General features: G+C 40.9%; 1 protein-coding gene across 1 annotated transcript in view; it reads right to left on the bottom strand.

Moving 5' to 3' along the window:
- Positions 1-685: 685 nt before the first annotated feature.
- The window catches only part of LOC126272428 (G-protein coupled receptor dmsr-1-like), a 456,502-nt gene continuing 429,609 nt past the window's right edge, over positions 686-27,578 (bottom strand). The window contains exons 5-6 of the mRNA XM_049975286.1: positions 14,213-14,444; positions 686-3,763 (exon numbers count right to left, since the gene is read on the bottom strand). Coding sequence (XP_049831243.1) covers positions 3,347-3,763; positions 14,213-14,444 — 649 coding nt within the window. The 3' untranslated portion in view covers positions 686-3,346. The remainder of the gene's footprint in view (positions 3,764-14,212; positions 14,445-27,578) is intronic.

The following is a 27,578-nucleotide window of genomic DNA, read 5'->3' as shown; positions in this document are numbered from 1 at the left end:
AGCATGAAGGTAATAAACGATTAAAATAGAGGTAAGTATGACTAGCAGGATCGATGACTTTGAACAAGCTGCACTCATGTGAGTTTATGTATCAGTTGTATGAATTAAATTCTGAAATTACTCCCGATGATTATAGTGTGAGGAGGCACGCAATGAAAAAAGTGAATATCCAGTTAAATTTCGCAATATCCACGAAATCATTAAAGTACACGAACAGTGGAGGTGGTGGCGACTGCGACACCCGTCGCAGGCAGCAGCCACCCTAAGATGCCGCCCAAGAGTCTATATTGGCGGCACATTGTGCACCAGCTTCCACTAGTCTTCACTGAGAATAAGACACCCCACTTGACCGATAGTAACAGGTTGTGCTCAACTGGACAGTCATTCGTCTTACTGCACACAGCTTAGGTGGTATTTTAGGCCGACAACTTTAACAAACAGGAAAGCCAGAGAAAGTGCGAGAAATAAGTGACTAGCTCCCTCTCTGTGCTCACACATGCAAACTATACATTCGACTTGTATTAAAAGATATATAAAACCTGAAATGTCTCGTGAATTTCTGATTTTACACTGTTACGACTCAGCCTCATATAACATGAACAATTCAATATGTATATTTTTTGAAGAATGACAGTGTGGTTTCAGCTTGGCTGCGTTTTGGCACAACTAAATTAATAGACACATGTTTATGGCATTTAAAATAGATAAATAATTTTATTGTATTTTTGGGGGATGGGGAGAACAATATTTACATATTATTCACCATAAGTTAAAAACTGGTAATTCCCATAAAAGCACTAACATGACAAAATTTCACTTTCGTCAGGGTTTCAGTTAACGAATCTGGACATAACAGTTACTTATCATTATGTTTCACATTTACGATAAATCTTGCATCATATATTTTGAATCTTTGCGAAAAAGGAATTTGTGTTGATTTTTTTATCTGTTTGATAACATTTCATTGAAACTACATTTACAAAAAGTTGCCTATACTTATACATATCTATGTGTTGCGTAAAAAAACAGAATTTGGTTCTGACTTAAACGTGCACAACAGTATCAGATACTTCTTAATTCACCTCAAAGACAGCAATTTGCATTGAAACTTGAAAGGATGATAATGACAATATAGGTTCAATGTCGATACAATTTAGTAAAGCTGTCTACACCCTGTCTTTTGTCTTCATTTACAATCCTAACCTAAGGCCTGTTTTGAAAACTCTCAGTTAATAATATACAAAATAAATATTTATGCTTATGGTACACGAAAATATATACATTATGTTGTACCTCTTGTATATTTACATGTAAAATAATGTTAAAACTTTCATTTCGTAGTTATAAACATGTTGACACATGACCAGTACAGGTAACTAAATTGTTATGTACAACTTGCGTCATTGTAGAATGGTAACACTGCTCACGCTTTCAAACTTGGGCTCTAAGCTGGAAGCGTCAGAGGTTACATACTATGGCTAGCTAAAAAACTGATCAACTTGTTAAAATGTTGATGCAGCACCAACCTGTCATATATTGTTCACATTTTCATTTTGATTTTACTTTAGGCTACTGACCAGTCCTTGTTCTAACTATGAAATACTTACTGAAGTAGTTGCAGGTGAGATACAGAAAGCAAAGGCATAAGGTTGGGTGAGACCAGTAGTACAGAGCACGTCGTTATCTATATTTGATTTTAGAAATGTTGTTATATAGACGCTGAAGAAAGAAGCAAACATGTACGCAATGCAAGCCACTTGATTACACAAAAATTTCTGTTTCGTTGAGTCAGAAAAATTTTCCAACGCCTATGATTAACTTACGAATGGAGTTCAACATTAATAGTGTTCCAATATTCACTGTACATATTGAGCTTCCTGAGAAAACAGAATTTATTCTTACAGACTATTTTACTGTTAGGGAATTGTATTCATTGTCTTTCATAGGTGTACTGTACGCCATAACATTGTTGGACATCAAACTACCATGTTTTGACAGGTAACGAATTGGGACAGTTAATTTGCTCGGACCACTCTAATACTGCATAGACAACACACATAAATCTGCTTATAGGCTAGCACGCAGTTGTTGACAACATAACTACGAGAATCAGTCAACATTCTAGGAGTATGTATATGCTCTATCTGATATTGGACTGCTGTAAAACAGCTCAAAATTCTGTAACCACTAACTTTTATTTATTCTACAAAAATTTGAAGTGGGGGAAGAAAGTACACAAGAAAGAAATCAGGAAAAAGGTAGAACTCGTGTGGTACAGAATAAGAGTCATAACAACGATGACGAAATTCTGCACACAGAAATTAAGATGTAGAATGTAAAGGTGGTGAAATTGATTGGAGAAAGAAAAACATAAATTTTAAGGTTCAAAATGGTTCAAATGGCTCTAAGCACTATGGGACTTAACATCTGAGGTCACCAGTCCCCTAAACTTAGAACTACTTAAACCTAACTAACCTAAGGACATCACACACATGCAAGCGTGGGGCAGGACTCGAACCTGCGGCCGTAGCAGCAGTTCCGTTCGGGACTGAAGAGCCTAGAACCGTTCGGTTACTAATGCCGGCAAATTTTAAGGTAGAAAGTGTACATCGGAAGTAAAATAATTGCTAAAGTAAAAACGAAAAATGTATAAGAAGCATAAACTATAATTAAATGCCTAAAAAAGAGATATATGTGTTAACAAAGATGATGGTGATTGTTTGAACTATGATGGAACGTTAGAAAGCCATATTGACAACACCAATTAGCACCAGCAGCATAACAGCCCAGTGAGTCTAATACGAGTTCAAAAGGGGAAAAAGTGAATTCGGTAGCACATATAAGATTAGTATGGCTCCACATTATGGTGGAGTCCTTCAACGTCAGTTTCTCATAAATGATTTTAGACCTGCTCTTAAGGGAAACATGTGTCCTGTCACTCACTTCGAAACAGTATAATCTAATGCCACGGCTTAGTACCACAAAAGTGACTGTTGTCGATATTTGGAGATTTAACATAAAATGTTCGCCGAGAAGTGTCAAAAGCAGTAGTACCACTCTTGCATCGAAAGCATTTGTACTTGTGCTTGAAAACTGTTAACAACTACAGTCACATAGTAGTGTATGTACGTTATTTTTGCGGTATAAAATATCAGTCTTTTGCCATTTTTGTGGAAGTCGACGAACTGTCAACCACACAAACATCGCCGACTGCGGACTGCCCGCGGGTGCTTCGACGCGGCTCGCTTCAGAGGGCGTGCTCGGCGCAGGTGGCCCTGCTGGTGGGAGCGAACTGTCCGTCCGAGGAGTCGGCGGCGGCGAGCGCGAGCGCGGCCGGCCCGCGCCATCATACGCACGTGGACTGCGTCAGCGAGACGGGCGGCGCCTTGCGCTTGCTGAGCAGCAGCGCGGGGCAGAACAGCTGCGAGAAGGTGGTGCGGAACTGCCGGCTCATGGCGCAGTACAGCACGAAGTTGACGGCGCCGTTGGTGAGCGCCAGCATGTCCATCACCTCGCCGAACAGCTTGTAGCAGTTGAGGAAGAAGCAGGGCCGCAGCAGCACGCTGAGCAGCCCGAGCACGCCGCTGGGCACCTCGGTGGCCAGGAACAGCAGCAGCACGGCCACCAGCATGCGAGTGGTGCGCTGCGCGCGCCGGGACCGGCCCGTCAGCGCCGCGTGCCGCCGCCCGTTGCGCAACAGCGTGCGCGCCAGCCACGCGATCAGCAGCGACAGCGCCGCGCACGGGATCAGCCGCAGCACCACCTGCGGCAGGAGAGCGGCGCCGGCGTCAGCTGCTGAGCCCCACCACCGAGGTGGTCTACCGACACGTGTCCGGTATTCTGCATATAAGTCGGCGAAAGAAGATCCCCGACGATATACTGTGCGATTGCCGGCCGGAGTGGCCGAGCGGTTCTACGCGCTACAGTCTGGAACCGCGCGACCGCTGTGGTCGCAGGTTCGAATCCAGCCTCGAGCATGGATGTGTGTGATATCCTTAGGTTATCTAGGTTTAAGTAGTTCTAACTTCTAGGGGACTGATCACCTCAGTAATTAAGTCCCATAGTGCTCAGAGGCAACTGAACCATTTGAACTATGTGATCAAAAGTATCCAGACACCTCTAAGAACATACGTGTTTCATACTAGGTGTATTGTGCTGCCACCTACTGCCACATACTCCATATCAACCTACTTCAGTAGTCATCAGATATCGTGAGAGAGCAGCTTGGGTCGCTCTGAGGAACTCAGGGTCACGTGATTGGGTGTCACTTGTGTCAAACGTCTGTCCGTGAGATTCCCACACTCCTAAACATCCCTATGTCCATTGTTTCCGATATGACAGTGAACTGGAAAGATATTTTTGGCTCAGAAACGGGCGCTTCGGGCAATAAGTGGTATGAGTTCACGAAACTCTTGTCGACCTCTTTTCACGAGTCTGGGTATTTTGACATTGGCCTCTCAATATTTATATTCCTTATTGTCGTTTCTTGTTACCAATATTAGTTTATTCCCAAGAATAAGCAGTTTTCACTCGGTTAATACTTGTCAGAAATCAAACCTCCATTTGGATCGGACTTCCTTAACTCTTGTGCAAAAAGGTGTGCAGTATGTTGCTGCATCCATTTTCAATAAGCTGCCACTCGAATTAAAAAACCTTAGCTGTAATCCACGCGCTTTCAAATAGAAACTGAAGAGTTTCCTCATAGGTCACTCCTTCTATTCTGTCGAGGAGTTCCTTGAAAAATTAAGATGATTCTCACTGTATTGCTGATAGCGTTTGCCTAAACTTATGGGCTGATTTTCTTTCAGGTTCATTAACATTTATTTTTACCTGTTATTACCTTTTATGTTGTAAGTTCATGTACTGACACGTTCCATGACCTTGGAGATTTGCTCCTCAACTTGGTCCTACGGAACTTGACATTTAAATAAATAAATTTAAAAAAATTAAGGTATACGTACAGCACAAAAGCGTACAGGCCGACCTCATCTGTTGACTGACAGACTCCGCCGAAAGTTGGAGAGGGTCGTAATGTGTAATAGTTAGACATCTATCCAGACCATCATCAAGGTATTCCAAACTGCATCAGGATCCACTGCAAGTACTATGACAGTTAGTCGGGAGGTGAGAAAACTAGCCGCGCGAGATTAGCCGAGCTGTCTTAGGCGATGCAGTCATGGACCGTGCGGCTGGTACTGGCAGAGGTTCGAGTCCTCCTTCGGGCATGGGTGTGTGTGTTTCTCCTTAAGATACTTTACGTTAAACAGAATATAAGCTTAGGGACTGATGAGCTTAGCAGTTAACTTCCATAACATTTCACACACATTTGAAATTTTTGTGAGAAAACTTGGATTTTGTGGTCGAGTGGCTGCTCATAAGCCACACGTCACGCCAAAATGCGACTTCTTTGGTGTAAGAATCAAAAACATTGGACGATTGCACAGTGGAAAAACTTTCCGTGCAGTGACGAATTATGGTACACAATGTAGAAATCCGATGGCGGGGTGTGGGCATGGCGAATGCCCTGCGAACATCATCTGCCAGCATGTGTAGTTCCAACAGCAAAATTCTGAGGGGGTGGTGTTATGGTGTGGCCGTGTTTTTCATGGAGGCGGTTGACGCCAGCATGTCTAGTGCCGACAGTAACATTGGGAGGAGGTGGTTCAATATCGCTCTGAGCACTATGCGACTTAACTTCTGACGTCATCAGTCGCCTAGAACGTAGACCTAATTAAACCTAACTAACAAAGGACATCACACACATCCATTCCCGAGGAAGGATTCGAACCTGCGACCGTAGCCGTCGCGCGATTCCAGACTGAAGCTCCTAGAACCGCTCGGCCCCACCGGCCGGCTGGTGGTGTTATGGTGTGGTCGTGCTTTTCACGGGGGGGGGGGGGGGGGCTTGCACCCCTTATTGTCTTGCTTCGCACTATAACAGCAGTGGCCTTCATTGATGTTTGAAGCACCTTCTTGCTTCCCACTGTCGAAGATCAATTCAGGGATGGCGACTGCATCTTTCAACACTACCGAGCACCTGTTCGTAATGCACGGTCTGTGTCGGAGTGGTTACATGACAATAACAACCCTTTAATGGACTGGCCTGCACAGAGTTCTGAATCTTATACAACGCCCTTGGGATGTTTTGGAACGCCGTATTAGGCGATTATTTACTATCGACATCGAGACCTCTCCTCGGCGCAGCACTCCCTGCAGAATGGGCTGCCATTCCCCAAGAAACTTTCCAGCACCTGATTGAACGTATGCCTGCGAGAGTGGAAGCTCCAATCAAGCCTAAAGGTTGGGCCGACACCTTATTGATTTCCAGCATTACCGATGGAAGGCGCCTCATACTTAAAGTCATTTTCAGCCAGGTGTCCAGAAACTTTTGATCACATAGTGTACATTCGTACTGGTTCAGTTACTTCGCGAATTATGTCAACGAATCACGTAACACTGTTTTGTAAAGTTCGCTCATTATTTTGCGCAGCTCTGTAGACGACTATTGTAATCACCTGCAGATTAAGAATGAGGTTTGCATTTGGAAGTTGGTAGCAGTAGGGGAAGTTCTTTCGCTGGCTCTACTACAGGAATCGGCATCGACAGCAGCATGCACACTATCAGTCGCACTGCGACCTGTGACAGTTGTTAAGTCAACCACTGAACTGCAGTGCAGTGACTGCAACAGTACGTGTGCTGGGTATGTACACAGTGATTAGCCAGAGGATTATTACCAGTTATCTACTACCGATGTAAGGACATCAAGGTGATAGCAATGTCATTTGGTGGGGGAATGAGTGCTCGTCAGACATACTCACACAGAGTGCATGTAATATCAGTGAGCATGCTGTCCCCGCGGAGAATGGGGACAGTGCACGATCTATCTGACTTTGACTGAGGGCCGATTTTGAGGGCCCAGAGGCTCAGGACTTTTCGGATGTTCAATGAATGCTGTGGTGAAAGTATTCAACATGAGGTGAAACCAATTCCAGACGCGGTGGCACTGGGATGGCCACCCCTCACGTCAGATGTTGAAGGCTGGACAGATTAGTAAAACGGGACAGGCGGCGAGCTGTGGTGGAACTGAGATCAGATTTTAATACTGGACAGAGTCCAACTGGGCCTGAACACACATCGCACCAAACGATGAGCCTCCACAGCTAATGTACCGTGCAAGTACCAACATTAACAACACATCAGCGACTACAACTGAAATGGGCATGTGAACATAGACACTGAACTTGGGTGCAGCGGCAGAGTATTGTCTACTCTGATGAATCCTGATACACTGTTCATCATGATAACTGGAGCGCGCCAGTCCGTCGTCTTGCATGGGAACGGCTCCTTGAAACGTGTATTGTGGGCTGGAGACAAACTGGCAGTGACTCCATTATGCTCTGGGGAACACACATGAGGGTATCCATGAGTCCAGTGGAGCCCGTGCAAGACTCCACAAAGCCTAAGAAATATTGAAAACTGGTTTTAGGCCATGTAAACCACTTTATGTCGATCATATTCCATGACCACAGTGGCATTTTTCAACAAGATAATGCACCATGTCATAAGGCGAGGATTGTGATCGAGTGGTTTGAGGAACACAGTGACGAGTTCCAATTGATGTGCTAGGCTCCCAATTTACCACATATGAACTAGATCGAATATATCTGGCATGTGACTGACTGTGGCATCAGACCTAATTGTCCACTGCCCAAAATTTATGGGAGTTTGGTGACTTGTGTGTGCAGATATGATGCCAACTCACTCCAGAAATCCATCAGGAATTCATTTCTTCCATGCCATGCCGTATCACCACTGTTACCCATGCCACAGGTGGACATACCGACTATTAGTTAGGTGGCCATAATGCCCTGGCTGATCAATGTATGCGTGTTGTGTGCTGATTTTCATAGTTCAGTGCTTTGCACAGAGGTGTGTATTCAGCACCAACAGTAGCACACACAGTACCAACTGCAACATGATATGCATTGACTGTGATGTCATTACCAAACACTAGACCTGATTTTACAGAACATTGTCCCTAGTTGGCTGATCTGCAAAAGGTCAACGAAGATCAGAAAGGTGGCATTAACGGCCATTTAAACAATATGTTCAAAGTGATGGCAACTGGTATCAATTCAGTGCTGATATCTTCTTATAATGGATTGAGTGGTTATCTGTATCACTTCGGCACATATTGAAGCATATGTTCTGACAATTCTCTCACACATATCGTGCAGATAGTAAATAATCGCCGAATACGGCGTATCCATCTAACGTGGCATTGACATGCAAACACAATTCGATGGTTTTGCAGTACAACACTAATACGGACGGTAGGACCAGTATCGTCGGATCAAGCGAATGTGAATGATGTATTCCTTCGAAGAACAAGTCGATATGCTTCTCATTTGCGGAGAATGGTGACGAAATTCATTGAGAGCTGGAGACTTAAATGCTGAAAGGTATCCTTAACGGCGTCTCATTACACATCGTACATTTCAATGTGTGCATAATAAATTGAGAAAAACTGGTTCTTTAAGGAATCAGAAACATATCCAGCAAAGGGAAGTTACTAACGAGGAAACGGAAATTGATACTATTGCCACTGAGGTTCGAGATCCTTGTGTTACTTGGTGTCAAACCGCAAGGGAATATGGCATGAACCAGAGTGGTGTTGTTCGTGTTCTGCATTGCCACAAATAACATCTTTATCATATCAGTCTCCACCAAGAATTGAATTTTGCCAATGGTCTCAACTTCAGATTCAGAGGAATGACACATGCATTTATTTGAATTTATTTACTAATGAGTGTGCATTCAAGAACCATGGAAATGTTAATTTGCATAACATGCATTATTGGGCAACTGGAAATCCATGTTCACTGTGGGAAGTTGCACACCAAAAATCATAGTCGATAAATGTGTTGGATTCTGGAGGACAGAATTATAGGCCCCTATCTCATCGAAGGAATTCTTAATGATAGGAAGTACACCACATTCCTGCGAGAAACATTAGGTCTGTTATTGCAAGAAATATCTTTAGGAACAAGGAATAATATGTGATATCAACACGATGTGTGTTCGGTACATTTTTTGCTCTTGGCTAGAAATGAGTTGCACAGACAATTCCCAAATCGTTGGATTGGACGCGGAGGAGATGTGTCGTGGCCAGCTTGTTCGCCAGACTGGACGCCTCTGGATTCTTTCTTGTGGCAATTCGTAAAATACATTGTTTATAAAGATGTTCCAAACACTTCTGAAGATATGCGAAAGAGAATTGTCAGAACATGTGCTTCGATAAGTGACGAAGTGATATGGAATATCATTCAATCTTTGATAAGAAGATTGCAGCACTGCATTGATACCAACGGTCATCCATTCGAACACCTTCTGTAAATGGACGTTTATGCCACCTTTGTGATCTTCGTTGACCTTCAAAGACCTTCGGCCTTAGTGAATTGAAATTTCCTTGTTTGCATTAGTGTTCCGCATACGTCTACAGGGGTTGCCTACAATTCTTACTGACCATCCTGTTCCTTTAGTTCTACCACAAAAAGAAATAAAAGAAAAACACTATGGGAAAGTGTGAATTTGGATTCCAAGTGCAAGTAATTTTACAACTTCAAATAAAGAAATAGAAAATCCTAAGTAGCATAAATTTTTTACTTTTTCTTAACTTTTTTTACAGTAGTGTGAACAATATATTTAGCTATGCTGATTCTCAAATTCACTCTATAGCTAAATATGCTGCTGTCCCTCATTTTTATTACGTTCATGCTACGTATTTATTATGAACAAGTTTATTTTTAAATGTGCAATACTTTAATTTTCTGTATATATGTGATATCTATATTAAATGATACACGAGGGGGAGAGAGCGGATATTAAATCGTTCATCGTGGCGTCGAACAGAGTGTGCGAGGCAATGCCCAAATGGGTGTGAATCAGTAAGGGACCAAACTGCTGAGATCATCGGTCAATAGACTTTCACACTACTTAAACTAACTTAAACTAATTAATGCTGGGAACAACACACACCAATGTCCGAAAGAGGAATCGAATCATTGGCAGAAGGGACCGTGCAATCCGTGTCATGGCGCCTCGAACCACGCGACCCCTCCGCGTGCCAGGGTGTGAGAGAGTTTACGTGAATGCAAAGGTACTCGAAGTCGCGGAACAGTATGACGTCACGTCGAGTGCAACCTAATCCAAGCACTGCCGAATTTTTAATTTTATAATACTGTGTACCTTTTATATTGCGCCGGCCGCGGTGGTCATGCGGTTCTAGCGCTGCAGCCGGAAACCGCGGGACAGCTACGGTCGCAGGTTCGAATTTTGCCTCGGGCATGGATGTGTGTGATGTCCTTAGGTTAGTTAGGTTTAAGTAGTTCTAAGTTCTAGGGGACTGATGACCTAAGACGTTAAGTCCGATAGTGCTCAGAGCCATTTTTTCTTTATATTGCCAAGAAACCGGACGATGTATATATCAGACTATTTCACATAATGTGAGCCTCGTGAAATGCTACAAGTTAACTGACAGTGCTGACCGAGGTAAGTCGAATTGTTGCTTGGTTAGAATGAACTGTCTGATGGGACGTAGACGGAAAATTGTAGCGTTTTAAGTTACTTATTTGCCTGCTAATACGGCTTCGTGCGAGTTAAGACCGGGTGAATGATTGAAATCCGTACACTGTTTTTTATTTCACGTGCTTATACGCCATGTAGCATTTTGTGAAATGTGGATCCTTCACCATTATGGTTCTTGCTCCAACCACTCGAAATAAAACGGGTTATTTATAATTTGTGCAAGGTCTAGGTAAAATGAGAATTTTAGATCTGACAGCAGTACGATTACGTTCTTGAACTCGTCAAATTTTACCTTTCCCGGGGACTTGAGTAAACGTGCTTATTTTGATGGACGATATTAGGATTTGTAAGGCTTATTTTACTAAAGTGTTCAGTTTATTTTCGCAATTTATTTTATCTTATGTTTTTGTGAATTTGTAAGTAACTGTAAAAATGAATTTTATAATAACATTGATACATAAACGAGGTTTCCCATCTCTCATGGGATTAAATGTTACTTCATTTAGGTCCGTTCATTGTCAAAACACTATAATTTTCTTAGCATACAGAGCTATAGGGACAGAACCCCACTAGGAGTATTTTTTATGATGGAAAGTAAGAAAAGAACCCTTTTCGCCAGATAGGCTCTCTGGTAACAGAGCTTTAAGTTTAATCTCTTTCGAGCCAGTTTTGTTACACCAGTAACGTCCGTTCTGCTTTCGTACTTGTTCCTCTGCAGAATGACATAGATATTCACCTCTCACTTCACAGATTTCTCTTGAATGTCTCTGACAAGCCACTATTCTGTTTGCTTTCTGAGTCACGTGTCAGACTGTGGCGTTGGGAAGAGTACCTCACGCATCCGTACAGTAAATAATAACGACTGTCGTTACCAAGCCCTCCTTCTTGAACTCGTCTTAGACAGTATTACAGGATGTAACAAATTTATTTACAACAACAACTTTGTGGAATGTAATGAAGACCGATCTTGCCTTGAAGAGGGTGGCAACCGGTTGACAACCAAGTGATTTGCGGAATAGTAAGTATGGTTCCAGTATCCCTGCTTAAAACATTTATTGAGTATTACCACAAAAGATTTCCATTTTCAAGTACCTGTGCATACAAAGTATGACAATTATAATGTGGTATAGTTCTACAGGAATTTTAGACTTAATTCTTGTAAGTGAAGAATTTCTTGAGTTATTGAGGTGTAACAAAACTGTAGTCGTAATTTTCATTATCACGAATTAACACAAACAAGTAAGTTGTAATTAACATTAATATTTCTGAATTATCTGAGTAAGAAGGACACTTGCATCTACGTTGTGCTGGCATATACGTAACATGTTGTGTGTCTTATCTGCTAACTGTTTTACTTAAATTTCAAGTGAAATTCTGAAATATCGATTTTACGTAGATTTAGTACTGTTTTATACAGTGTGGCGAAATATTTTGATATAATATTTCCTGTAATTTTCGACTTCTATATTTACATAGTAACATATTTTGGTCAGAGGTGATTCTATCTTGAAGTATCGCAAGTCTGCGTACCCTTTCTTTGGTTTTGTACTGATATCAACATTTTTCTGACATAGAAATAATATCTGGTGTGACTTGTAATGGTTCTTTATGTACGTGACCATTACGGCACTCCAACTTCAGTTCTCGGTACCAGTAATATCGCACTACTTTTCTGCGAAGTAATAAACATATTTTTGTGACAATATTCACATTTGGTTTTATTAATGTATAGGTACTCCGATGTATCGATATATTACAGTGATATGGTTCTTGTGTGTATTCATTCCTGTGAAACTGTCCTAATCTTTGACTTACTTGTAACTGTTTTGGCGCGGATGCGCACAGAAAAGTCTTTGTTTCACTTTGCAAAAGTTAAGTTGGTATTTCGCTTTTAAAAGAACAGTCAAGTCTTGTGTTTGGTTATAGTGGAAATAAAATATATGAAGACTGATACAAAACTGTTTTCCTGATGATGTGACAATTAAGAAGAAGTATATGTGAATTTACAAAAAGTTTAATAAAATGTGGATATGAAGACTGATACAAAACTGTTTTCCTGATGATGTGACAATTAAGAAGAAGTATATGTGAATTTACAAGAAGTTTAATAAAATGTGGATATGAAGACTGCTACAAAACTGTTTTCCTGATGATGTGACAATTAAGAAGAAGTATATGTGAATTTACAAGAAGTTTAATAAAATGTGGATCGTGAACACCAAGTCAAAAATTACTTCTACCATACCATTGTTCTGATCTGGGTTTGTTTGATCATTAAGAATTTCATGAAAAACGCATTTTTTAGGTCTTCAAATATTGTTAAAATACAGATCCGGACCTTGTAGAAGACAAAGTGGAATCACCTTAGAATCAACAAGAGGAGCCATAAAAACTTCGACGAAATCAAGGTAAGTGCCAAAATTAATGACTTGTTTTACAGTGACTTCATTATTTCCATTCTGAGCATACCATCCACACTCATTAACTTTGTTGTTACACAATAAAGCCAACATATGCTGCGTGAGCAACATTATTAATCTGATTTCTAACCTATTTTGCAAGTGGTGGTATTTTTAAAGTCTGTCCTTGCTACATTTGATGTGAAATTTTAGAAAGTTTGGTGTCACGTTGATTTTATGCTGTCAGGTTTCATACAGCAGGATGGGTCGTTTTAGTGTAAATCGTAAATATTTAGCTTCATTTATGACAGTTGACACCACAGATGCTTTACATTTATATGAGTACAGACCGGTCAGAGATGATGATATCTTCAGGTATCTCTGGCATGTGTATTCACTGTTTCGCTTCCACCCTTAATCGAGTTATTTAAATAATTTCTGTGCTTGAAATCGGTGTTTTCTTAAGAATTTCATAGGGATATTTTTGTGTGAATATATATCTCAAGTTGTTACAAAATATTCATTTCTAATGCTTTCGGAGTTTTACGTAAAGCTGTTTCGATGTTCTGTGCTGAGATGTTTTCCGTCTTTAGACGTAGATAGAAACTCGATTGGTTGTTTTCACTGACTCTTACGTGTTCACGGAATCGTGTGATGAAATTACATCCCAACTGACCGACGTATAAGCTATTGCAGTTTTGTAAATTCATGCTTTAGAGTAGTGGGAATTTCTGACTGTTACGAAGTGTAGTTTCGTTCTTAAGTTGTTGTTAGCATGAAAAGCGGATTTATATATGTTAATAGCTAACACTTTGCAAACGACTACACAGTGATACATTGTCATGTGTTGCGCGAATGCTGTTACAGCCACTGATTATGTTCTGGTCTGTTACATAAAAGCACGTTTTTCAGCATTCTTCAATAGTACATGGCAAGGCTCACATAGCAACGTAAAAATGCCATAGAGATTGCAACTGACGGCACCTGTCCCTGTGATTCACCAGGTAAGAGCACTACAAGACATATAACTAGAATCAACACAGTTAAAACATCTAATGTAAGGCCTCACAGGTTGAATCCATAACCAAAATACCGAAGCCAAGAATTTCCCTTCAAATGATGATTTTTCGCTTGATAACGACCGAGAGAAGTCCAACACTTCACGCTGATGATGCAAAAGTTAGCTGAAAATTTCTGGTCGGTTAGGTAGCTAGAGGCGTGCTCACCGAGTAGAGCCAGAAGCTGGCGTGGTAGAGCAGCTTGTCGTCCTTCTCGGCGGCGTCGCTGAGCCCCACGTGGTACAGCGTGAGGTTGCCCGAGTGCTGGCGCACCCTGGTCTCGCGGATCTCGAAGACGGCGATGGGCGGGCTGCACGCCAGCACCGGCAGCGTGTAGCACAGTGCGATGGCCACGTGGCAGCGCTGCAGCGTGCACAGCGTGCGGGCCTGCTCCGGGTACCTGCGGCACACAGTGGATGTCCAACCTCAGCGTATGGTAGGGGCGTGGACTATGCTACTGTGGGACGAATCCCACCCTGACAGCGTGCAGAACAGCGCGTGGCGACGTGGGAGCCCCACAGTTTGCAGTCACGCTTCATGTGTGTTAGGGGCAAAGCTGATGTCAGACTTCATCATATGGCAGATCTCAGCGCCAGAGCAAGGGATACATGCGTGAAACACGTGGCACCTGAATAGCAACATTAAGCTGAAATTGTGCCTGGGCTTTAATCCCCTCAATGCCTATTCAGTTCACAAGTTGAACATCAGTGGACGCCGGGTGCAACCTCATTTTACTTCTTCACTGCTTTTGGCCTCTTTTGTGATTTGGTCTGTGGTGACTGCTCCACTACATTTCACATAATAAGAATGGATCAGACTTGTAATTCTGTCTCTGATACTCCAGTTCAACAGAATGTCAAGCAGTTACTAAATTCCACATTACCAATGAAATGTGACATGGTATGTCATGTTTCTACATCTACATCTACATGGATACTCCGCAAATCACATTTAAGCGTCTGGCACAGGTTTCATCGAAACCCCTTTACAATGCTCTATAATTCCTACCTCTTATAGGACGCGGAAAGAACGAACACTTATATTTTTCCGTAAGACCACTGATTTGCCTTATTTTGTCATGGTGATCGTTTCAACCCAAGTAGGTCGGTGTCAACAAAAAATTCTCGCATTCGAAGGAGAAAGCTGGTGACTGGAATTTCGTGAGAAGTTTTCGCCGCAACGAAAAACGCCTTTGTTTTAATGATATCCACCCCAAATCCTGTATCATTTCAGTTACACTCAATCCTCTATTTCCCGATAATACAAAACGTGCTGCCCATATTTGAACTTTTTCGATATACTCCGTCAATCCTATCTGGTATAGATGCCACAGCGCACAGCAACATTCTAAAAGAGGACCGACAAGCCTAGTGTCGGCAGTCTCCTTAGTAAATTTGTTACGTTTTCTAAATGCACTGCCAATAAAACGCAGTCTTTGGTTAGCAGTCCCCACAACATTCTATATGTGTCCCTTCCAATTTATTTCTTTTCGTAACTGTAATCTCTAGATACTTAGTTGAATTTAAGGCCTTTAGATTCCTTTTAGCACTCAAGTGGACGATCTCACACTTTTTGTTATTTAGCGTCAATTGCCAATTTTCTCACCATACAAATATCCTTTCTAAATCGTTTTGAAATTTGTTTTCATCTTCTGATGACATTATTAGTCGATAAACGACAGCGTCATCTGCAACCAATATAATAGGGCTGTTCAGATCGTCTCCCTAATCGTTTATATACGAGGGTTGGAACTTTAATATTGGCAACTATTTATTTGCAGCTCGTACAAAATTGACACATGCTTAAATGTCTTACTGACCTTCAACGTAGTCGCCAGCATTTTGTATAACTCGTTGTCAGCGATGTGGAAGTCGTAGGATACTCTTAGCAGTGCCAGTTGTGTTGACAGTTCGAGCGGCGCGGTCTATTGCCCGACGAATTTGTAGCAGTTCTCAAGCGAATTTCGTGAACTTCTCCTTAAGTTTAAAAATCGTGTTACCTCACGAGGACTTCGGGCAGGGGTGTGCAGTAGGTGCTATAGCACTTAGCAGCCCCATCAGTCAAACAAATCAGTAACAGCGCGCACCGTATGTGCTTGAGTACTCTCCTGCAAAATGATGGTCAAGTCCTGCAGAAAGTGTCATCACGTCTGTCTGTATGCTGTTAATTTTTGGAACAAAACCTACGACCAACTCTGTCACAGATTGTTACATGTTATATGTTAGGGTAAAGACAATGAGGTGGGAGGTGGTGGATGTGGATTTCGAAGGTCACTGGGAGAGCTGGTGTTCAGTTGCTTCAAGACCATGGGAACAAAGGATATTACTGCATAGGTACGTGGCATCAGTAGTGACAAGTAGAGAAACCAGAGGTAAGGGTTTGGGGATGGTAGAAAGTAAGTGAAGGAAGTGGTTCGTGTCTCTGATATCGGAGGCTATCTTATGGGCCATTGATTGGAGGTCTTGGTCAATTTTTTTCGCCACACACCACATCCTGATGTGCCTGACAGTCGCTAGTCCCTGCACGCACTACCAAACAACACTCTTCTCTCCCTCCACCTGTATCCAACTATTCCTTCCTTCCCCACCCTACTCCAGATTGTTATTCATATGACATTCGCATTCTGGCTGGAGCTGCCATTCATGGCATCTGAGTGTGTGTGAGCTATTCTTGCTTGTGTTAAAGTGTGTATATTTTCTTTGCTAGGAAAGGCTTTTGCCAACAGCTGCATGTGTGTCAGTTTTTCGTTGTGCCTCTCTGCAACTCTGTCATATTTATGGTGAGTAGCAACCTATCCAACCTTATATTGCTGTAAAACGTGAGATAGTGATATTTAGATATAAGTGCAGATGTTTTGAATGAACACACAATAGGTACATTACTGCAATCGTAGTTGAAAGAAGTGTCCAAAGTACCCTGATGCAGGCTAAATCCAGTGCTACAATGAGTGTCTAAATCTTTCATTCATGTCTGGATCATTCCGAAATTCTTGACTAGTGCTGACAAGTCTCTGCTCCAAATTGTGTTAATAGAAGCGGTGTACACTACAACTTGAAGATGGCCTCATACAGAGGAATCCATGAGGTTCAGATCAGGTGAAGCAAAGGCTAATTTTGAATAACACTGAAGAATTTAAATTCTTTATGAAAGAGAATGATATTTTAGACATTAAAAAGGACCATATGACTTGTGAGCCTATGGGTACAAGGGCAAGGTTAACTAAGGAAAGCGCATTTCTTCTTTCTTCTTCAAATGCAGAAGAGGGTTTCAGAAATTTTGTAGACAGCATTGAAAGAAATATTTCTGAAAACCTGGAATCAGTTTTTGGGTTTGTAGATACACTGCTCACGGGTACATTGGACTGTGAAAGTAACTTTAGCACTATGGACTAAGTTGTGGCAGCACTGCGGAATTCGATTTTTATTTCCTATCTCGCAATTTTAATTCCTATTTCAACTGTGTGACCTCTGGTACATCCGTGGAACCCCGGTGATTGCATAAAACTCTAGATCAAAATACATAGGCACGCCAAGGATAACCAATGCGGGAAAGCTATGCTGCATGTCCAGCAGTCAGAGCGACACCCCAACTTAAGTTATCTGCTTTAGGTCAATCTCCTCACAGCACTGAGCAGGACGCTGAAACACGTCGACGTCAAAAGTTCGAGAGTAATTAAATCAAAATGAATCATTTTGAACATCGCCAATAATGGATGAATAGTTAACTTAGAATCATCAGCTACATTTCAAGACCGACGAAAACCAGCCTACGCAGTTCCTTGGAAACCAGTCAAGAGGTAAAATACAGCCGACACAGAGAGTTTTCATATGAATTGATACGGAAAGCCAGCTCTCTCATGCACAAAATTGTGTGCTGATCATTCTCTATGTAAAGCTAAGTGTTAATTTGCTTCCTAATGCATCAGAAACTGAGTAAGAAACGAGAAATAGAATAACTAGAGAAGAAAGAATGAAAAAGTCTAAGAATTCTTCCGACTGCTGAGAAGAGACGGTAGATGGAAGAAGAGAGATCTTTGTAAACAGGTGGAGCAAATAACTGACACTGTATGCATGAGAAGATTGCGGTTTTATTATCATCTCTTCATATTGAGTGAACGCAGATTGGCAAACAAAATTTTGAACTATATTATCAGACTACAGGCAATCACAAGGAAAGAATGAACAGATTATGGCTGCAGAAGAAGAATCTAAATATTAGACCAATTATTGCTCGTCGTCCACAACAGGCAGAAGTTGAATTATAAAGGATTTATAGCAATATGTATAATAATTGTTGTTTCTGCTGCTATCAGTGCCTATTTACCTGATTAAGATTCTTTGTCTGAAAATAATTTCAACCTAATAATAATTTTGATTTCTATTATTTCAACTTTGCTCATAAATTTTTCTTACAATACTCACAACTATTCTTAGTAACTTAAACCAGTTTCCAAAATTATAATTTTATAATTTTCGATATAGCAGATGTTCCCAAATCTGAAGTGATGAAATCTTATGCCCGCTATTACTCACGATGTGAGTGTATCCACTACATTCTGTGCAATATTTATCATTGACCATGAGCTGCTGCGATAATGGTAAACAAACTTTACAGCTAATGAATACATGTTTGTTTTTCACATTTATGTTTTACTATTTGTTTATGCTATTATACAGTCATAAGTTACTGACTTCTTGAATCGTTACTATCACTTTATATTGTAGTAGACGAGTGAAAAATGAATGGTTCATTTAATGTAACGCAAGTATTGTTTTGTAACTCTTTCCTGCAGTTAGCCAAGTGTGTTGCACTTGCGGCATGCAGAGGGTTGATATAGGAATCGAACAGTAACATAAACCCGCTTGATTGCTAATGTTATGCTACAAAAAAAAAATATTTAGATAATTTAAGTAATAACAAGACATTCACGGTGGGCATAGTTCAACACTTATATGGATGGTCAATTTGTACTTTTAAAAACTGGATCGATCGATCTGTTTTGTGACACATCAGCATTCTTGCATATTTCTGGGCGTAATAAGAGAGTGGACAGATGGGAGTGTAATACAGGAACAAAATTTAGTTCGTGTAGGTTTCATTTACAGCTCACAATTTTGTGTACATCTCAATCATATAGAACATAAACGACAGATAAGAAAGTATATTTTCTTCACGAAAAAGGAGATTGTCTGAACAGTGTGCGTCGGACACTCACTTTATTTTGACCAACCCAAATAGAAAATGTATAATTTGAAATACGAACATTTTAGGTCAGACTTTATCGTGACTATTCTTCACATTAAATAAAACAACAAGTTTACTGCTGCCACGCACTGTTTACTCATCTCCACGACGCGTTTCAAAGACTTAAACCTCCATCATCAGGTTGATTTTCATTTGTTAGTATGACACTTGTGTGTGTGTTGTGTTACGATTTTTTTAAGGAACTTGTGGCACTGTCTAGTGGAGAAACACAATACTATTTCAGAACATGGTTCTGGGTTTCTTTTGATAAAATTAAACATATCTAACAGTAAACATAAAATAAGTAAAAGAAGTACCTCCAGTGGTCACAAAACACCATGTCAACAACACAAGTATCAGCATCCTGCACATCCAACCAAAAGGCAGGAAACTAGACTTACTTGAAACACTCCAAATATACAAACACCAAACAAAACAACTTGACTATATCTTAAAAATTACAAAATTGATAATATTTACAATAGTATCATTTCTGTTTTTGGCAACTGCCTAGAGCATTAATCTGCAATGCACGCACGCGCCTGCGCGCGCCGCACATACACACACACACACACACACACACACACACACACACACACATCTTAATATTTACCATAAATATTTAGTTGTTACCATGACAGCCGCCAAGTCTAGAAGAGATTGGTCGCATTTACAAATATATCATCACACCAACAGCTTGTACCCGTTGTCAGCTTGAAACTGAATATACATCAACTACTGACACAAATTGTAAATCCATATGCATAATTTAAAGCATTAACCAATGCTTTACCCGAACCTTTAGGCAGTCATTACATGTATCAGATATAATCTTATGACCCCTTGCCATGTAATGTTTGCTCTCATACAATCCCTCTTTCTGCCCTCTCTCTCCCTCTCACTCTCTCTTTCTCCCCTCTGCCTCCAGACTTTCATATCTATGAATTCCGACCAAAATGGTTATTTGTGTATAATTTTACCACTGTAGTCAATATGATTATTGTACTTAAAGTTCATAAAATTTCACCTGATGGTGTAAACGAGAATGAAATTTAAGCTATTTTAACTGGTCAAAATCGGATTTATATATCCAGCTCAGGTATTTATTCCAACGCATGTATTCGACACTTCAAAATAAACTCCTCCACATCCATTAAAATTTATTCTGTACTAAGGTTGTAACGTTCGACACTTCAAAATAAACTCTTCCACATCCGTTAAAATTTATTCTGTACTAATGTTGTAACGTTATATAATCTTTGTACTTGATGAAAATGTTTTCTCTTCTGGTATACCATCCTTGCACGCGATAGTTGCCAGACGCCATATTTGTTTACAAAACATGACATAGTACATGTGATGTGTTAAGACACTTAAAGGAACCTGTGACCACGGAAGGTACTCTATTTTAGTTTATTTATGTTTACCGTTAGGTATACGTTTCTACAACACCTACTACTTGTCACAAACACCAAATGCTGGACCAGTACTGGAGTAACACACATTAATTCCTTTATCATCTTAACTCAGATTCGAAGAATGCTTTCAGTATATCTAAATCTTAAATTCACCTTCCGCATCATAATTTTGTATGTTCGTCTCATTATGTATCGTTTGTTTTGATTTATCCCTAAATGTGAATGATGTTGCCGCGTTCCATTTATGTTATACTCGCATAAAATTAGATTCTTTCACTTTTGTCATGGGCACTTACCCACGTCCGCACGGCGGTTCATTTTGCTAGCTGTTAAGTTCATGCGAAGTCTTTAAGCACTTCCTTAGGACCGTTCAACTATACCAAGATCAGAGTAACAACGCCACTGAGAGTTGATTGTTTATACAACAATTACCATGGGAACAAACAACCAGACAACCAACTTGATCGCGCATTCTGTTTGGTTCGCTGTTCACATATCGCTCTTCCGACGACAATCGTTTTAATCACATGCTTTCTCCATCTGGAGGCCCTGAGAAGGCCAGTTAAATTCGCTGTAGTGTCAGGCATCATGCGCTGTCATGTGCTTTAGCCAGGATATGCGAAGATTTTCTGGCAGTTGCTACCTCTATGTAACTTCTGTAATTTGTTTCCATTATATGCTTTCTTGTCTGGAGGCCCTGAGAATTGTCAGTTAAATTCGTGTAGTTGCAAGGCACCCACAGAATAGTTCGACTTCCCACACAGCCAACATCGATCAGTTGTAATGAAAATAGGAATAAGCGTCCCACTGATAAGGTTCTATCCCAGTCCACGGTAGAATCATGAGATGGTGGACTGAGAGAAGTTCCCTAGGCACCTTGAAAAATACGTAAGCTGGATTCCACCTACCATCGAAAGCTACCAATGGTTCATAAAAGAGCAGTGACTGTAACGGCAGAACAGCAGTGAAGACCATCTATAGACAATTCGGCAACAAGTAGAAACCTGGATTGAATGCTCAGTGTGATAAAGTATTGAAGATGTTCTTCTGAAGAGGATACGGAGAAATACCTGATGATTTGCGACACATACATGACGTGTCTCGACGTGGTAAACGGCTAGAACTTCAATCGATCTTGCAGAGAAGCCGTGGCGCTTTTAAAGAAACTAGACAGAGGTCCTAGTGATGCATGAGGTGAAGTCGCATTGCACCTGCACAGGGTTGCGAAGTACGTTTTGTCTACTTCAAGAACACGTAGCTCATATCAAACAATAATTGACGGATTTCAAGACATCTACCTTAGACAGTACCGTATATGCCAAATCATTCAGTATCAAGGAAATAACAATGGCACTCTAAGAAGTTACAGTGGGAAAAACATCAGGACCTGATGGGCTTTATCCTGAATATCTGCTTTATTGTGAATATACCAAAAACAAAAAACAAAAATAGCTGGCAGTCTTGTTTACAGATATCATGATAACACGGAAAATTTCGAACAGAATGAAAACATCTAACATCATCGCTACCCTTAAACCGCAAAAAACAAGAAACGATCCGAAAAGGCACCGCTCAGCGCTCAGTAGCCTTTCTTAGCTCCATATACAAGCTTCTTTAAAGAGTCATCTCCAAAAAGTTTCATTGATAATATTTGAGAAAATCCCGAATGAACAAGATGGTTTCTGGCCAGAGAGAAGCTACACAGATCAGATACTATCACTCACGACCTACATAGAAGCAGGATTTCGAAGAAAATCAAAAACAGCAACTGCCTTAACATATCTTTCAGCAACTTATAATACAGTATGGAGACACGTTACTCTCTATAAACTCATTCAGACAATCCCATACAGTAAAACAATGCAACTTATTAATAGCACACTTGCTGAAGTTCATTCCTGGTCATACTGGCAACAGGATAAATTCTTTAAAGACACTAAATGATGGACTACTTCAGGCATCTGTCCTCGACCAACTCCACTTTAATTTGTAATTCTTCGATATGCCTGAAATTAGATCTCGTAAGTTTGGATACATCGATGGCTGGGTGCTGGCAGTGGGACATCGGAATTATGAAAATGCCAGAATTCACCTTAACATATGCTCTGGCGATAATGGGAACATACATTCGGAGATGGGGACTGAAACAAAACCCCACCAAGACAAAAACTGCTTCTTTTCATTTTTACAATAGAGTGGCCAATAGATAGCTCCAGGTCTATTTTGGTGACATAGTAGTTGAACACCATTAACAAGCAAATTATGTAGAGGTCGTATTGGACAGGATATTCTCCTACGAGGAGTGTCTAGAAAACATTACTGCGGTGATACCATCTAGGAACAACATCCTCCATAAGCTGTACGGAACAACCTGGGACTTTGCTGCTGAAAATCTGCCCACTTCAGCAGTTGGGCTTGTCTTCTTTGCCGTGGAATATGATGGGCCTGTATGTCTCAGTAGTGCAGCAATACAAACTCTCACTGCAGAACTGAACATCGTAAACAGAACTGCCTGTGGTAAGCTAAGATGAACCCCCGTGGAATGGCTGTCCATATTGCGTTGGACTTCGGAGGAAAGCAGCGCTACTCTGTGAGTTTTAACGCACACAAGGCAACCCGCAAGCCCCTGTCCATCAAGATGCGCTTATATTAGAAACAAACCGGCTTCGATTAAAAAACCGTCCTTGGGAATAACCATGGAAAAGTAAACATCTCAGTTCAACGTAACAGACTCATGGAAACTGGACCGAACCTTGCCCTCCACATTGCCTGAACATGCCCTGCATTGGAAAGAAACACCCTGCGTTCGACCAGTCACTCAGGACATGAGCAACATTTAACAGAACACTCAACAATCATGGCAGAAGCGCGGACTTTTCCATCTTCAAAATCAGCTTGTATAGAAGCCAGGCAAAGCATTTGTTACATAGTTGCAGAATGTCCCAATAGGACCTATGGTGGCACTTTCGACGATTTCTTGATGGCAACTAACGACACAATTGATCTAACTAAAAATTTAGATGTCTGTTTGTAAATGGTGTGTATTATTGTTAATATTATACATTAACTTGTGTCTCAAAACTTTTTATAAATCATAAAATAGTGTCTTTTGTTAATATTGAAAGTGAGCAACAATGTGATAAGGCTTTATAATTCGGCAAGGGGAAGTCAGTATTATGGGTTAACGGAAAACATGCGAATGCTGTGCAATCTTTCTCAAACGATTTTACTGAAACTATTCAGCGAAAAATTTACGTTGCGCTTTACTTGTAGCTTTATATGTCCGGTTCATTATCGTGTGACCATTATTTCGTTAATGGTCACAGAAACAGTCACATATTCGTGGAAGTAACAGACTGCGCGAAAATCCAAAAAGTTTGCAATGAAAAATAGAGGTAGGTATGAATTTGCGTCTGGAGCATATTACATAATATATTGCTGAATATGAAATTTAGCTAATATAATGAATTTTTCTTTCGACGTGGTTAGAGGTATGTATCTGTCACCAATCTCTAGAAAATTGATCTGACGTAGCGGATTCATTTGCGATTGCATCGCGCCAGCGATAAAGCCAGAGCGAAATATTTACAACATCAACATTCCTCATATTTCATAAACGGTCTGAGATATCGAAATGAGATTTTGGTAAATGATAGCACACAAAGAGGAGAGTATTGTACCGTATGGTTCTATGCAAAACGTCATTGTCTACCGTGTTATTCCACAAACTACAGACTTTTCCGATGAAAGAATGTTACTTTGAGGGCCACTGATAGCTGGGTGAACGAAGAATTCTATGGGTTCTGGAGCAACATAAGTGAAGTTATTACACTTTTAATTTGTACCGAGGATGTGCTTTTTCATAATATGCTGACCTTACTTCTCCTCAGTTCCTCATTTAATAAAATTAATAAATCACTGTTTCACAATTCCCTCCCCATTGCATCTGCACAATATGTCAGCAAGGTGAGATTGCGTAAACTCCACTGCGTTTCGGCAAAAGAAGCAAATTTGAACATGGCAACAAGAGAAATGTTTAGGTTTTACTCAACAATCCCCATTCGCAACACTTCCCTGTCAGTTTCAAATGATTAACGAACCAGGCGAAAATAAATCGTTGCTTTTTCAGCGGAATTGTTTTTAGATACTAACCAATGAAGGGGTGACATTTGTTTTTGAATGGTCACCATGCAAGTGTGGGCGTGGAGGGTCCCGCTTAATATTTACCAACAATGTGAGTGTAGGCTTCCGTTTTGAACGGAATTTCCCCTACAGGGCTCTGAGCGACCCCCACCACTGTCTGTCTCCCCACTCTTCCCCAGCCGATTGCATCTAGCGACCACGACATTTTGTGCGCTGCAATGGCGGTGTTGTACAGCACCTATTTAGTAAGCTCCGCTACCAGGACTAGGGAGTAGCCACTGTATCTTAACAGCTACTCTTCCACAACAGTACAGTCAGAGCAACAATGGAGATAACTCACTGGTGCGCATATGTGAACAACTCGATTAACACGCCCAGCCTGACGAATGTAATACTTCTCTTCTATGACATCAGCTTAATACAGATGCGAATTAGGGTTAAATGAGACCACACACTAGGTACTGCAGACCATACCATGCCTGAAGAACGTAATTTTATTCTGTACGGTTTTCCTGTGGAAAAATCCTTGGATGATGGATGAGGCTTTGTTACTTAATTACAAGTTTTTGATAGAGTAACGAGGAATTATCTGTGTCGTCAGAGTAATTACTGCTCAGTTCATTATCGAAATTGCTCCGGCGATAATGAGAGGCTTCTGTCCGCGCAAACGTCGAGCGGCAACAAAAATTTAGTACTTGTACCGCTTGAAAACAGAATATCATTACCGGAATGAATAATTTTTTCTGTACTCTTGTGAGCACTGTAACGGCGGCTCCTGAGAGATTGTTAGCCTGTGTGTACCCCGAAACTTTTATTGGTGAACACTACTGTTCTCAACTAGGATATTCGAAAATGCCCTCGTAGGCTTAAAGCTCAGTCGGTTACTGAAGAGTGCGGCGCTCGTTCAGCTAGTAAGAGCACAGTTTTCAGAAGGAAAATTTTTCGGGATCGAGGTCGGCCACAAACAGAAATGTGAGACTCAACATTGGAGAACCTAGAAAAGAGTTTAATTCTTCTTTTAAACATAAAGAGGTTGCCAGATACTGCACTGTAAAATACAACTGTATAGAACGTCCCTTGATAAAAAGTAAAGCGGACTGAAGCTCGTTGAAAAGTAATACTATAGAATGTTTTGTTCCTTGTAATTTAACAAATTATTTTGCATTTCACATCAAACAAATACCCTCCTTAATAGTATTTCTCAGTTCATCAGTGGGAAATTATGGTGACATGTAGATTTCATTTGTGAAACTCTTGGAATATAATAACCAGGAAATTACATTAGTGAAAATGTGTGGCGAAACAGTGCAGTTTCACCTTTAAGTCTGTAGAAACTCTGGATACGTGGAACTGAACTGCCCTAAACAGACATGATTCGAACACACATATATAGCACATGTCTTATTTACCATTTACAGTGCAAAATTTTGTCTGTAAACGAAAGTTTTCCTTTTGTCCTTTACATCTTACGCAGCGCACCTTCGCGTGTTTTGAAATTCCACTGTTGTTTCAGTACACAAGAAAAGTTCGGCCTGTTGATCATAGAGCAAATAATTCGACGAATTTGTGATATCGCTTACTCGAATCGTATCTCGATAATGGCCCTATTTATTAAGTCTAACTGGTGACCACATTATTTTAGAACGCCATGGGTTTTCTTGTCTCCAGAAATGTACAACTACATTATTTACATCACCGAGTTTTGTGAAATACAGAAGCAGAAGAAATTATTTAACATTCTGACAGAATTCTATTGCGGCTATAGGCATGAAACCGAGAATGGCCATAAGACAGTTTGAAAGCGGGTTCAAAATGGTTCAAATGGCTCTGAGCACTATGGGACTCAACATCTTAGGTCGTAAGTCCCCTAGAACTAAGAACTACTTAAACGTAACTACCCTAAGGACATCACACACACCCATGCCCGAGGCAGGATTCGAAACTGCTAGCGTAGCAGCCCCGCGGTTCCGGACTGCAGCGCCAGAACCGCACTGCCACCGCGGCCGCTAAAGCGGGAAGGGGGGGGGGGGGCAGATGGGGGGAAGCTGGAGGGTATGGGGCATTTTTAATATTTTTGAAGACGAGTGGTGGCCTGTAAGTAGCCATAAAAAAGTTCCAGTTCCTACCTTGCTGAAAACCTGTATAATGCCTAGCTTTAAATCTGTTTCCTTAAAGGAAAACGCCTAATTACATTATAATTCTCGGTTTCCCTAAGAGGGGAGAGGAGCCCCTCTTTGAACCTGGGTATGGGCGTTGTAGCACGAGGTGTAGTCTTTGGGGTATTGTACCGCAGCAGAACCCCTGCCGTTCGCCCTCGGCTGCTCCACCACTCCGGATGATAGCCTGCACTGTAGCTCAGCATGTTCGGCCAGAGAGCTGGTTGGCCTCTGTAATAAAAAAAAAAAAAAAAAAAAAAAAAACTGAGTGGAAGGATCAACAAAACGAACTTTAACGGATGGCATGTGACGTCTCCAACAACCAAACATAACGATCAACAACGAATAACAATAAAAAAATGCTGATGCGACCGTGCTCGATCAGAACTAATGGCGGTCGTTCAATTATCCGTTGCGCCATTGTTGTTTACAGGTAATTGTTGTTATCGCTTGTCAATTTCAGTGATCCGTCACCTCTTGTATCATTTCCGTCACTGACTGAGTTTTTTGCCCAGTACTGCGATGTGAAGTTTTTAGTGCTTACTGTTGGGTGGTTTCTCGACATTGTTCTTC

This window comes from Schistocerca gregaria, chromosome 5, assembly GCF_023897955.1.
Source record: "Schistocerca gregaria isolate iqSchGreg1 chromosome 5, iqSchGreg1.2, whole genome shotgun sequence".
NCBI classification, from domain to species: Eukaryota; Metazoa; Arthropoda; class Insecta; order Orthoptera; family Acrididae; genus Schistocerca; species Schistocerca gregaria.
Note: the sequence above shows the minus strand (reverse complement) of the source record. Positions and strands in the feature narration are given on the sequence as shown.